Source organism: Fukomys damarensis, unplaced genomic scaffold, assembly GCF_012274545.1.
Source record: "Fukomys damarensis isolate Sample0158 unplaced genomic scaffold, DMR_v1.0_HiC HiC_scaffold_11, whole genome shotgun sequence".
Taxonomy (NCBI): domain Eukaryota; kingdom Metazoa; phylum Chordata; class Mammalia; order Rodentia; family Bathyergidae; genus Fukomys; species Fukomys damarensis.
Genome location: NW_022900923.1, coordinates 7,841,290 through 7,856,080, shown reverse-complemented (window position 1 = coordinate 7,856,080; position 14,791 = coordinate 7,841,290). Strand labels below are relative to the sequence as shown.

General features: G+C 37.9%; 1 protein-coding gene across 8 annotated transcripts in view; it reads left to right on the top strand.

Moving 5' to 3' along the window:
• Positions 1–14,791, top strand: part of Rps6kc1 (ribosomal protein S6 kinase C1) — a 160,071-nt gene that overhangs the window by 121,976 nt on the left and 23,304 nt on the right. For all 8 annotated transcript variants that reach the window (XM_010642536.3, XM_033762046.1, XM_010642537.3 and 5 more), the window contains 2 exons: positions 7,935–9,494; positions 9,766–9,855. In XM_010642536.3, coding sequence (XP_010640838.1) covers positions 7,935–9,494; positions 9,766–9,855 — 1,650 coding nt within the window. The remainder of the gene's footprint in view (positions 1–7,934; positions 9,495–9,765; positions 9,856–14,791) is intronic.

Sequence of the window (14,791 nt, the reverse complement as noted above, 5' to 3'; positions counted from 1 at the left end):
TAAATATTTATTACAGAAACGGTAAATCTTGAACAGTTGTTTTCTCCATAATACAAATGCTTAAATATTTATGATTTGTAGCTTCAGTTCCTACTGCTTACAGAAATATTTTTGATTTACATGAATCTTATGGACTCATTTTCTTTCTTTTTTATGACTCATTCAGTTAGAAATTTGTTGAGTGCTTATGGGTCTGCAGGCACCGTGCTTTAGAGTGCACGAAGCAGAAGACTTTGCTTGCACAGGACCTATAGAATGACAGAGAAGGAACAGACAGTAAGCAAACACGAGACTTTCTCCATAGGTGTTACAGAGAGAAATAAAGGAGGGAGAAGGGTGTACCAGAGGAGCAGGGGAGTTTCTGTGTTTTATAGGCTGGCGACCTTATTGACAGACACATTTCAGTGGTTGCACAGACCACTGTTGGAGCTCACCTGGTATTCTGTGTGAGAGAGGAAGCCCCTGTCTAGTGCTGAGCAATGGAGCCACACAAGGATCCTGGTGGCTGTCACGTGGAAAACAGGAGCTAGGCGGCCAGAGGCAGCAGCAGGGAGACCAGCTTGGGCGTGGTAGTGATGCAGCTAAAAATGATGGTGCTTGGAAGCTGTGTTTGTATTAGTCCATTTTCTAGTAGCATAACAAAATACCTGAGGCTGAGTACTCAGTAAAGAAGAGAGATTTATTTAGCTTAAGGTTCTGCAGGTTCCAGGCCATGGCGCCAGAATCTGCTCAGTTTTGACGAGGACCTCGTGGTCAGGGCATCATAGCAGTGGGAATGTGTGTGAGAGGAGGGGATCACAGGGCCACACAGGAGGCCAGAGCCACCCACGTCCCCTGAGAACTACCAAATCCCTTCTGTTCTGAGAGTATGACCCATGACCCCATGACCTCTGCCAGGCTCCATTCTGAGAGTACCAAGCTTCCAAAACATGAGCATTTGGGGGACATAGTCATACCATAGGAGGGTGAGTGGTGGTGGTGAGGAAAAGTTATTAGGGTATATATATGTGTGTGTGTGTATGTATATTTGGATGCTTTCCTGGGGTCTGAATAATTTTGAATGCAGAGCTACGTGATTCTACCTTGCATGACTCTAGGATATTTGGCCATCTCTATCTCTATCTCTCTGTTTTTTTGGTGGTACTGAGATTAAACCCAAGGCCTTTGCACTGAGCTAGATCCCAGCCCTCTGTGTGTGTATGTTTACAGTTAACGAAGAGTTGAAGTCACTAAATTGCAGTTGCTCAGGCTCTTCTCAAACTTGCAATCCTCCTGCTTCAGCCTTCCAGAATGCTGGGATTACAGGGGCCCGCCACCGTGTCTGAAATACTGAAAGAATGGGGCTTCCATTACCAAGCTGAGGGAGGAATAGGTTTAGAAGGAAAAATCAGAATCTGATTTGGACATTTGAGTTGGAGATGCTTATTAAATATCCAGGTGGTATTGAGAAGGAAGTGGGATGTCACAGACAAGATTTTAGGGGAGAGGTTTATTATTCCTTTTGATGAATCTCTGAAGTCTCTTTGAAGGAGAAAGTGGGAAACCAATATATTCTGACCAAGTGGTGAGTGTTTAAGCTTCTAAAATGAGAGCCTGGGTCTTAATCCCCACATAGATGCCAGTGCTACAGAGAGCTCCATAGTATTGGGTGAGCTGGAGAAGAGAAGAATGACTAGGTCAGAAGATCCAGGCTACAAAAGCCCAGAGTGTGGATGTACCAAACAGGAGCGGGGAAGGATGTCTTCCCAAAGCCATTAAGGACTTGTGTGGTAAAATAATTCTCTTTTTATGAACTAGTTTTTTAAATTATAAAGCTCATCTGTAAGCAAATATATCCAAACTATATGGAAGTATAGAAACATAAAAATTCTCCCTATTCACTCTAATGCCCAGCCCTATTCCCCAGAAGTAAACACGTTTAAAACACTTTTATTGTGTTTGCCTTCTAACAGTTTTCTGTGTGTAAACATACTTTCCCTACTTGTTTTTTTTTTTTAATGTTAAGTGGTTCTTACTGTATTGCTTTACTGTGTTTGCCCATCTTGGCCGTGTGCCTTGGGCACCTCTCTTGGGAGTTCAGGTCTGTGCTGAGGGAAGCAGTGTTGTGGAGTTAAAAACATGGGTTCTGAGCTGGGCTACAGGAGCACAGTGCTGGTTTGCTATTACTAGTTGTGAGACCTTGGGTAAGTTACTTAATCTTTCTGTGCCCGTTTCCTCATTGTAAACCAGAACATAATAAATAGTGACCTTTTGGATTGATGTGAAGATTAAATAGTTGGTGTGTAGAAAGCACTTAGAATAGTCCTTGGCTTGTGGTGAGTGCTATGCATTTGTGCATATTGTGATGATTTTTTTTTTTTTGAGTAGATACAAAATGTTTTACCATAATTTATTCCCTCACTAATTTACTCTCTCACTAGATAATTTACTCCCTCATTAAACTGTTTCCATTACTTGTACATAAATATTTTTACACTTTTTTCCATATATAAACTTTTTTTGGGGTAACATGACCAAAAACAGGCCAGTTAGTAAAATAGATTCTAAAGTATACGGCCTATGCACAGCTCTTCTTCCTCAAAAAAAACTCTGAGGGTGGACATTTCCTTCCCGCTAGGCTCATTGGGTATAAAAAATGTTTGGCAGCTCTGTGTTTGTCGTCTGGGTATGGGAATGGGACACCGTGTTCATGTCCTTCCCCTCTTCCTAGGGGATAGCAGTAGTAGCTGGTCTCAAATCTGTAGTGAAACCAGCCCAGCCAAAATTTTTGCTCTATCCAAAATGTGGAACCAAAGCAGAACAAACAGGTCTCCTTCACTGAGGGCTTGGGCAGGGCCCTGTGCATTTTAATTTTTTAAAAATTAAAATTTTAAATTTATTTTTTAGAATTATTTGTAGGACAGATGTCTTGAAATAGAATTTCTGGGTCAAAAGATGATTTCTCCCAATGCTATAACCGCATTTTGTCATATATATTAAATTTTTAAAGTCCAAATTCTGGTCAAGCATATTAACACATTTACTGTGCAATCTTGTAGAAAACCAATAAATTAAAATATGACAGACAAGAGTTTTAATTAAACCTCATGAATTGCTGTTTTTAGCTTAAGATGATTCAATAATTGCAATTTTATATGCTTCAAAAAGGGCTTAGTGAAATTGAAATTACAAATAGTTTGGTATTTCCTATTTGTATTTTGTGGTTTAGGAATAGCAGAATTTTTAAGGCCAGTGTTACTATTGTTAAAATAATAATGTTGATATGTAGGTTTGTTAGACCTGATCTTAACTCTGCAGAAAGTAAAAACCCCTCCAGTTTTTGTGGTGGAGAAATTTCAAAGGGAGTAATGTGTTCTCGGAGATTGTGATTTTCCTGATTTTACAACTAAGAAAAAAGGAGAGTTCTTACCAAAATTTCATTTCTTTAGTTCTGTATGAGCATTCAGTTTCACTGGGCTCTCAACGGAGAATGAGAAAGAGTTAAAACTGTTTTTCTGCCTTGAAAATACAGTGTTTATAATTCACGCTAGGGTACTTATTTAGGCTGGGAACAGATTCCATAAAGAAAACGCCAGTGATCACATTTAAAATTTTTATCTAATAATGAAAGCATTGGAAATTAAATAGGTTGCCATTTTGATTAATCCAATTGCTAAACTTGCCAGTATCTAACGCGGGCAGCTCACTGTAAAGATGGTGCTGTTATGCATAGCTTAAAGGATCGGATTCTGCTAAAGCAGTTTAGCAACACATAGCAAACACATTAAAAATGTTCATGCTTCTTGGTTCAGTATTTTCATTTCTGGGATTCTGTCCCAACAAAATAATCGGAGATGCCAAATATTTGTATGTAAAAATATTTATTATTGTAGTTCTAATAGTAAAAGACTGGAAGTGACTTAAATGTCCAACAGAGGGACATTTAAATACATCATAATACCTACCACGTGGATGTGCTGTGCAGCCACTGAAGCTCACTTTCTCATGAAAATTAGAAAATATTTACAAGCTGATGTTAATTGTGAATAAGAAGCTGAAAATAAATATAGTAATGGTTTAATAGTGTTTACCATTAGATGGTGGGATTATGGATGATTTTGATTTTTTGTCTTTTCTTTCTGTTTTCCATATTTTCTGAAAATGTTGCACTAAAACTATATTAGTTTTAAAATAGAATGAAAGTTTGACCCTCCTAAAATGACATTAATACTTACAGACCTTCTTCATTGAAAGGTTTAAAAATTTTTGTAAAAATTTTTTGTAAAGATGGCATCTTTTTATAACTCAGTTTAATAAATATTTATTTAATAACTATTTTACATACAGGATAGAGTCCCCTGGCTGCAGTTGTTAAGACCTTGCTATCTGGTAAAGGAGCTTATAGAAACAAAGTAGCATAATATAAAATAGAATGTTGTAAATGTCATATGAGGGATGAAGTGATACAAAGGGCTTGGAGAAGATAGTGACTTCGTGAGTGAGGGAATACAAAGAAGCTGGTCCAAGAGAACAAATTCTCAAGCACCTTCAAGATTGGGTAGGGTTTTGAAATTAGTAGGGAAAAAAATCCTAAGTGCTAAATGTAGTATCAAGAAAGCCCAGGCTGAGTTCTGCAGGGGAATCCCAGTTTGGAGGAATTGTGTAGGAAGGGGAGGATGCAATTGTGAGCTGATACTGTATTCCTGAAGGGTTCAAGTCTCGATGTGGGGCTGGTATACAATTCGGTAGGTCGAGGGGACTTGAGTTCGTTTTTTTAATTGAGTTTATTGGTACAATCTAGGTATACAGTATAGTTACATTCATCATTGGGATCCTGTACCTTTACATAATAGGTCTTGATTCTCATTTTTCCTCTTGTCCCTGCCCTCCCTTCACCCCCTCCTCCCCTCACCATTTACAAACACTTTATTTCCATTTTTTCAGTTTCTCATTTTTTTCCTCTCCCGTATTACCTTTCCCCCACCCTTCCCACTTTCCCTACACCTTTAGCCCTTTACTTCCTAGTTCACATTATTAATTATCTCATTAGCATCCTGTGTACTATTATAGTTTTTCACACCAAAGAAACTATTTGGTGTTTCAGTTAAAGAAATTTCTGTATGAACATTAAAAATAGGGAATCCTAAAATAAAACTAAAAAGGAAAGTAAAAGAGAAAAGGCAATGATGTAACATTAAAATAATCCTTAATTCTGGAGATGAAAATGGTCCCTGAACTTATTTAAATTGCTTCTTGCTCTTATAAAACTGGCCAAGTCTTTTTTTTTTAATTGGTTTTTTGAGACAGGGTCTCACTATGTAGTTGAGACTGACCTGGAACTCACTATGTAGTCCAGGCTGGAATTGAACTCACAGCGATCCTCCTGCCTCAGCCTCCCGAGTCCTGGGATTACAGGCGTGCGCCACCATGCCCGGCATGGGCTTGAGTTCTTAAATGGAGAAAGGATGTGATAAAGTCAGTGATAAAATGGAAGATTAGTTTACTGTGCTAGATGATAGAGCAGGCACTTCAGGTATGGTCTAGCTGGCACTCCGTTGTTATCCCAAAGCAAAGAAGAGGAATAATCCAAGTTTGATCCAATTTGGGGGTAAAAAATAATTTAAGTACATTGAATTTTAGATTTCAGTAGCTCATCCAGGTGGAGTTGGCCTAAGGGCAAATGGAGCTTACTGTAGAACTTTGTAGGCAGTGTTTCTTTCTGACCCCTGGAAGCTTGCAGAGGCGGGTGCTGTCTGTGCGGGATGGCGCGTCTTCTTCTGAGGTGTCATCTGGTGGGACGGCTTTGGGCAGGTGCCTGCCATGACCTGCACTGTATGGAAAGTAGGCACAAAAAGATGAAGAGATGTAGTCATCATCTAGGAGATTTGGAAACCCCCAGTGCCATTTTATTTGGATTGCATAAGAATCTCAACTTCAGTCAGGTTCAGGCTATTATCAGAGTGTCACATCATAGACATTTGTGATAAGAAGAATGTGGCTATTGTTGTCAAAAGACAAAACTAGCGAGTCAATCCCTAGCGCCTTTTGTGAGTGGGCTTGAAAATCGAATGTGAGTTCTTACTCATTAGCTCGAACACAGGGAATTGTAAAGCACTGAATGTATTCTAAAGAGGACAGAAAGCAATTAGCTAAGAGAAAATGAGAGGGAAAAGTTGCATCTTTACTACTGTTACCAAGGGTGGAAGACTATTAACTAGATCACTGGTAGAAATGAGAATCCTAGGATTGATATTAAGACAGTTACCTATCAAAAGCACCTGCCCGGTGACTGGTTGGAACCCCACAAAAGTTTAGATATTCACTTAAAAGAAATCAAAAAAGAAAGTTTTCCTTTAACTAACTCACCCCGACAAAAAATAATGACTGTTGCCACAAAGAGAAGGCATCTATTTTAAGAGCTCAGGACAATCATATTTGGAGCTCAACCTGAACTCATCAGAAAGAGGGACAGAACCCTCTAGTGTTATGCACAGCGTGGTTATTGCTGAGACTTAGATCATGAGTGCTGTATCACAACCCATTTAGTCTATGTTAAGTACAGGCTAAAGTGCTTTATGTACTGACTGAATTTGTTGAAATGAAAAGTGAAACAAGTTTTTTGGATACTTTCAATTTTTACGTACGCTAATTGACTGCCGATTATTTTTCTAAAGATTTAGCTGCCTTAGTTATATGATGCTTAGTAGTAAAATAAAAAGTTCTGAAAAATTATCTGCTGCACATGATTATGGGAATTTATTTTTAGTGCTTTATTAATAAACTTTTATTCTTGGACTATAGTTATGTATACTTTCACAAAGTATGCTGCTGCATCTTTTGTTTTTTGATTTCTGGATCAAATTTACTTTTTCTTTGATCCTTCTTTGATATATTTAACTTAAAAACAGTTTAAAAAATTTACTAAGGAGAACCAATTCTTCATTGCTACCTCAAGTTAAATCAGGTAACCAAAGTAAATAAACACTTGTGTGCACTTAAATTAGAGATTCTAGGTCATGAAGATTACTGATTCCCGCATACTTGTTTTGATGATTTTTTTAACCAGTGCAGTTAAATACTTATTATAATTTTTTATGTAAAGATTCTAGTTAGCAAAAATTCTGAGTTTTTAGTGATGAAAACAAAAGAAAATTATGGTAAAATAACTGCATATCATCTATTACTGGTAAAAGGATGGGTTGGGATGTACCTTGGGGGGAAGCACTGGCCTAGCGTGCAGGAAGCCCTGGGTTTAGTTCCCAGCCCTGCAAAACAAAACTAGTACAAATCTAAAAGACTCTGGATTATCTTATGTTTATTTGATTTTTGTAAAAGTGATTTATATGATATTAGTGTAGTTTATCTTGTTAACTGCTGCCCAGTTAGTCTTCCCCCAGAGTTTTACTTGTTTTATACAGTCCATGTAGAAGGGAGCATAAATAGGGGCATATTATTAATATGTCCTTTATAAAGGCATAACATATACAAATGCTAAATTCCCCCTCTGATTCTCTGTTGGGCCTTTCCAAAATGCAATGATTGTTAAGTTTTTCAATAGTACCATACAATTTTAAACAGCATTATATATTTCTGCTTGCTCAGTTATTACATAAACAGATCAGAATGTAATCGTTTGTTTCTAAGATGAAGTAATATTTAAAGCAAGATTTTAGCTGTGAGATTTCATATTAGTATTTGTTATAACTGATTTCCTTCAGAAGAAGAAATAAGTTGTTATTTTAAAAATAGTTCATATCAGAAGATACATGTGGAATCATACTTGGTAATAACAACATTTAAAATTATATTTTATTAAATATGTCTTACAGCACATTTGATATTAATAAGTATCGTTGACTTGTATTTGATTATTAGAATACCTGATTTTTCTAGTGGCTTAAATAAATATCAGTTTGGGGATCTTAATTTTTTGTTGTTGTCATACTTGTTCATAGGTGGCAAGCTCTGGTCGTATATCAGTAAATTTCTAAATAGAAGCCCTGAAGAAAGCTTTGACACCAAGGAAGTCCAGAAGTCCACGCTTGCTAAGGTTCACCTGCAGCAGCCAGCTTCCAGCCTTCAGGACAGCAGCAGCTTTGAGTCCAGAGGAAGTGATGGGGGAGGCATGCTCAGAGTTTTGCCTCTGAAGACCAGCCTTACTCCAAGTTCTCAAGAGGACAGCAACCATGAAGACGATGGCCAAGACAGCTCTCCAAAATGGCCAGATTCTGGATCAAGTTCAGAAGAAGAGTGCACTACTAGTTATTTAACATTATGCAATGAATATGGTCAAGAAAAGATTGAACCAGGGACTCTGAATGAGGAGCCCTTCGGGAAGTCTGAGGGGAAGGATATTGATGCCAGAGCCCTCCAGAGCTTCCCAGCATGCCTTGCTGCCGACAGCACCTGCTCCAGCCCACAACGGAGAGCTCAGGAGCTGAAGTTCTTCCCTGGAGATGAGGACTCTGAAACACTTCCTTCTCCTGGAACATGTGATTCCCTTAGCAGATCAAAGAATAGCCCCATGGAATTTTTTAGAATAGATAGTAAGGACAGTGCAAATGAATTTCTGGGACTCGATTTTGGAGAAAAATTGTACAGTCTGAAATCAGAACCCTTGAAGCCGTTCTTTGGTCTTCCAGATGGAGACCACATTTCCAAGAGTTTTAATGCCAATGAAAGTAGAGTCGAGTTTACAGCTCTGGACACCATTAGCAGGGGATCAGATGACTCGGTCCCAGTTATTTCATTTAAAGATGCAGCTTTTGATGATATCACTGGTACTGATGAAGGAAGGCCTGATCTTCTTGTAAATCTACCTGGTGAATTGGAGCCACCAAAAGAAGCTGTAGCTATAGGGCCTACTAAGTTTACACAGACTTCCCTAGGCAGAGTAGAAAATAAGCTGCTGGAGGCCCCGGATGTGCTAGGCCTCCGGCTTAGTACTGAACAATGCCAAGCCCCTGAAGAGGAAGGTTCAGAGAAGCTGAGTGGCCCCTCTAGGTCCGAGACACACTATGTCCAGGAGGACCTGGGGCTGTTATTTGCAGCAGGTGTTGATCCTAGCAGTTCAGAAGACCTGTCTTTGTTGCATAATTCAGATCCTAAGTTTGGAGGACTCGGAGTAACTGAGTTGGCCTTAACTGTAGACAACGTAGAAGAAAGCTTATTCCAGACACTCTCAGGTGCTAACAAATATAATGAGAATACAGACACATTAAAAACAGAAGAGATTCTACTGTTTACAGATCAGACTGATGACTTGGCCACTTCTTTATTCCAAAGAAACTCAGAGACCAAGGGTGAAAGTGGGTTAACCCTGGAAGGAGACAAGGAAATCCATCAGATTTTTGAGGACCTTGATAAAAAATTAGCACTAAACTCCAGGTTTTATATCCCAGAGGACTGCATTCAAAGATGGGCAGCTGAAATGGTGGTAGCCCTTGATGCTTTACACAGAGAGGGAATTGTGTGCCGCGATTTGAACCCAAACAACATCTTATTGAATGATAGAGGTCAGGAACTTTTGCAAATGCATTTCTTTTTATTCGCTGTTGCTTCCAATTAACTGAGTAGGCGTTTTATCTTGTAATTAGTATCTTCATTTCCTGTCTAGAGCTTCATTATCAGTGCGGCAAATTCACCCCCAGTAATAGCTTCTAGTACTTAATGATGCCATTATTCTTAATGATACTGTTTTTAGCTACAAAAGGAGTAATTACAGTTCACTTCTGCAGAAAATGGAAGAGAAAAATGTTTTGATTTCTCCTGTCGTTTTGTTTTTAGGACACATTCAGCTAACGTATTTTAGCAGGTGGAGTGAGGTTGAAGATTCCTGTGACAGCGATGCCATAGAGAGAATGTACTGTGCTCCAGGTTAGAGCAATCTCCTAAAATGTTTCCCTTGAAAAAATGCCTTGGCAGCTCTTGTTTCTTTATAGAAGTTGTTTGCTTCACTAGCAGTTCTCCTATGTGTTGGATTTGGTTTTCTCTTTTCTTATCTTCCATAAAAGAAAATTACAAGATAAAACATTACATAACCCACAGATATGTATTTGCATGTATATATGTCTATATGTGCCGTTCTTGTTAAGAGTTCGTGCTTCCTTCACAATGGATTGTTAAAAACGTCTTAACCTAGTGTTTAGAAGAACCTTTTAATATCCGGAGTGTCTTTACATGAATGATTTTTTATACATTGTGAGAGGTAGCAGACTTAAGAGTAAAATTCATAAGGCTAAAAAATGGATAAAAACGAAGAGTATTAAAAAATACAATGTCATTTCTGTGAAGAGCCAACCTGGCATTTTAGAGTTCATTCTATATTTGAGGTAATTAGGAAGCAGGTTCTTGGTTTTAAAAATAGCCTGTTTAGCCAATATTTGTCCCAACAGGTTTCTCTTGTCCTTACTGTGTTGTGTTTATGTTTTTAAAATTAGAGATTTATTTCTGTGACCATGTGATCCTATGTTGGCAGTTTTAAGTAGCTTAAACGTATGAACTGGGTTTGAGTTATTTTCCATTGTGAGTTCAGATTGGGATCTATTTGAATTGAACGTTTGTTCACTTTTTGCCCAGGACTTAGCCTCTTTGAATGACTGGAGTTGCTTCATTTGCTACCCCTTGACCTTCAAAGGAGTTTTAAATTAATTGTGTTAACAAGATCTTGGTTGTTGATCCCCTGTGGTTACGGAAAGTACTGGGGATTGAACTCAGAAGTGCTGTACTACTGAATGATGTCCCAGCCCTTTTGATTTTTTGAGACAGGGGCTTGTGTTTTGGTCCATGCTGACCTTGAATTTGGAATCCTCTTGCCTCAGCTTCTTGAGTAGCTGGGATTATGGGTGTGCATCATCACACCTGGCTTCAATACAGTGTTGAATGGCCTGTGTGTTATCAGTTAATCTTGTTTAGTTTTGCTAATGGGAAATTATTATAATTAGGATTTAAGCTTTATTGTTTTTAGCTGTAACTGTCATTGTTAAGAATTACTTCTGGGGCTGGGGGTTTGGTTCAGTGGTTTGGCCGCCTGCCTTCCAAGAGCCCGAGTTCGATCCCTGGTACCAAAAAAGAAAAAAAAAAAAAAAGAATTGACTTCTGTTTTGAGGAATGGGAAAAACTTCTCAACCTACACAGCAAATATTCTAAACTTCCCCCAAACAACCATTTGAGAACTTTCACTCTTTTCTTTTAAAGAGTTTTTCCCATATTTTTTTCTTTATCTTTTCCCCAAAGAAGGACTCTTTGATTTAACTTTTTTCCTAGAGAAAACAAAGTACACCTACATTTTTTCTCAAATAGATAACATGATACTGGTTTTTGAAACCATCTTAGTGTGATACAGTTAATGTGAGAACAAAACAATTTCATAGTGAAATCACTTTATTATAGTCATCTGACTCTTGGTTTTACAGAGCCCCTGACTTTCTAATTTGATAAGAAATAATGTTTTAGGTACTCATCAATATACATAAAATATTTATTAATTATGAAAATTTGGAGGTTTTATGATCCAAATTAAATTTGGGAGTTCTTTTGAGTGAAGTCTCTTACATCCTGAAGTGCAGTGTAAAACACAGAACAAAATCAAACATCTGTGAGACATTATGTTTATAACTGACTGCTTATTTCCTGTTTTTATTGTTACTTTTATATTGAAAATGGTATTTTGACATTCTAGCAGATTATTTTTCTTTAGTCTTAAGCAGAGCTTGTTTAATATTCAGAGTACCATGGCATCCTGAGAGATGCAATCGTGGGATAAAACAATACTACATTTATCAACAGATGCACACTTTCAGTTTTCTCTCCTGAAATACTGTTCTCAATCACGATTCTCGTAGTATACCAGCAGGTGGCAGTGTGCCATTAATGGATTCTTTTTTTTTTCCCTTTTCTGTCCTCTTTCAGGTTGTCCTTCACTAGCATTTTTTTGGGGGCCCCTAGAGTCTAAAGAGGGGCTCTGTTGTAATTATTTGCATGAAAGAATTGTCCCTTGAAGCTTTGTAAGTTGCACAAGTGTTCCATTATTAGGTCATGCATTGAACAATATGGAAAGTTTTGCCTGTCCAAGGTCCTCTTAGCTTAGCAACAAGGAGAAACAAAACTAGGCATGGTCTTAACAGAAAAGTAGTGCCAGTATTCTAATTTAGATGATTCAACCCTAGAGAGTCAGGGAACTCAGTCAACTCTTAGGTGCTCTCCACCTTTTGCTTAAAATACTAGGGGATTTATTGCCACAATCTGTAACTTACTGTTTTTAATGAGACCAAATAGCAGTGGTACTGATAAAAACTATAGGTAGGCATTCCTCTTTTTTCTTATGTGGTGGGATTAATGATAGTATTTCATTGTTTCAGTGTAATCCCAGCACTCTGGGAGACAGGCAGGAGGATTGGAAGTTTAGGCCAACCTGGGCAACCGAAGTGACTTAGTGAGACCCTCTTTCAAAATAAAAAAAAAAATTAAAAGTCTGGGGCTGTTCCACAGTTCAGAGGCCCCCAGTACCACAAAAATAAATAAAAACTTTAAAAATTAGTAACTAGTAGAATACTTAGCTCTTTTGATATATCCTTAGAAACAGCAGGGATTGAATTAGTTCCCCTAGCAGCTCCTCCTCCCCTCTCCTAACCAGCCCTAACCTTAGTATTACTGTGCAAGTAACTCTAAAGCATGTCAGGCAGCTAATGTTTGGTTGGAAAGTAAAGTTTTCACAAGATTATGATGAGAACCGTTCACGTCTGTTTAAACAGCATGCAGCCTCTACCCCACCACTCCCCCCTCCTGGGAATCCTTATCACATATTTGTCCTAAAAACATTATCCACCTGCCCTGTACTTTATAATATCAGCAGTGTATCTTTTTATCTTGTGAGTGATGTGCCTTTATATTTTGAGAAAAATTTCCAGTAACAGATTCGATTTACATGGACAGAAACTTGGGCAAATGCCAAACTAGCAGGGGGGCCATTATTCTGCTCTATAAATAAGTTTAAAACAGAAAAAAAACCACACACAGAAACCTGTGAATCAACATGTTTTGGTATAATTGAGGGAAAAGCAAGATAGATAAATTTTGAAATGCAAATGATCACCTTCTGTTATTTAAGAATAGTTTTTGCCAACTTTGTGTTCTTAGATTTTAAAACGTCCCAGTCATTTCAACAACATATATGGCCAAAGAAGTCCACTGCCTACAAGTTTCTGCAACAAATCTAAGGCCTTTTAAAAAAGTTCTCTTTTTAAATATTGAAACAAACCCAGCAAGAAAAAGACAAAAGCCATGGAGCTCTCTCTGTCTACATCTGTGGAAAAGCCAGGATGTAAATGGCTGCAGCTGCAGACCCATCCCGGTCTTGAGACTACAATTCACTGATGAAACCCAGCCCTGCTTTCAAAGGAGAACCCATTCCGCTTTGGTCCACTTTTTGTCCTTAGGTGATCTGGGATGGTTCTGCAGCAAGGTTTTACCTTAAATAAGTATCACTCACAGTAAATGGGCTCCTCTCCTACCGCAGACACAGAATGGAGCTCAAGAAGAGAGAGAGCATCGAAAGGGTCCGCAGAGCAGGGAAACATATAGCATGACAGTATAAATACACACAGTCTAATCGCCACCTTAGGGGGCTCGTAGGTACTTTATTAGGCTTTTGGACAAGTTCTTCTCTTTTTCATCATGAGAGATTTTAGAAAAGAACTGGAGTAGGTTATGTATTCTTTTCCAAAGGACTTCCTTGTAATTAGTCTGATTTTATTTCTGTTAGAACACAACATAGACACAGATACACACACAGTCTTTAGCCGGAGGATTTTATATGCTTTATCATGGGCTAATGCAGAGTACATTTTAGTTACAAAGGAGAAAGTAAATAAGATGACAGGGAAATATTTAATTTTTTCATTTGCTACCAGTATTTTTTTCTTACCAATGTTAACTCTTGTTTTTAAAAAAGCAGCCAGAAAAATAACACATTTATACTGTTAGCCGTATAAAGTACAAGAGACTATATTTGGGAGTTTAATATGAGGTCTAGCACAAGTAAGTGCAATTATGTTAGTTATTTTGCTAATGCTGTATGGTCACTTAAGTTTCCCATTCCAGATTTAAACAAGTTGATATGGTACCATGTTAGTGTCTTCAATTTTATTTTCTCCCCAATTATGAACCTTTTAATTTAAATGCTTGAAATTTGCATTATTAGTTTTCACTGAATACTCTTCAGACTGGAGAATTTCCAGGTGAATATGTGTGTAAATTGAAGCAGTCCACAATACTTTTCGCTGCAGCCCAATCTGCACGCTCCCAGATGTCAAATGACAGCTTTGCTTCCTCTGTTAGGTGATTTCACACTTCGAAACAGCTCACAGCTGACAGTGAAAAGTGAAACATAGAAAAACCATGCTGAAGAGTATCTGCAAAATTCAGTTTTAGAGCATGACATTTATTTACTACCATTTTTGCTTGTCTAACCTGACTTTATCAAATAATCCATGAATATATTTTTTTGGGTAGCCTCTTCTGCCCCTCTCCATAAACATGCTTTCCAATTGATTTGTTTCTTTTTAAGCATGGTGTTCTGTGTGATAGTTAGGTATTTCATAATTAGAACTTAGAGTCAGACCATGTACGGTTTAAAAATGTCTTGAGGCCAAGTTTAAGATGTAGACTATTTAAATGGTATTGGGAATTATCAAACCTGACTATTTGTCCCAGAGCCAGCATTATCTCATTGCATAATGTAGACAAGTTACTGAGGACTTCACAGGCCACAGTTTAACAGTAGGAAAATAGATTTGTTGAGTATAAATAAAAT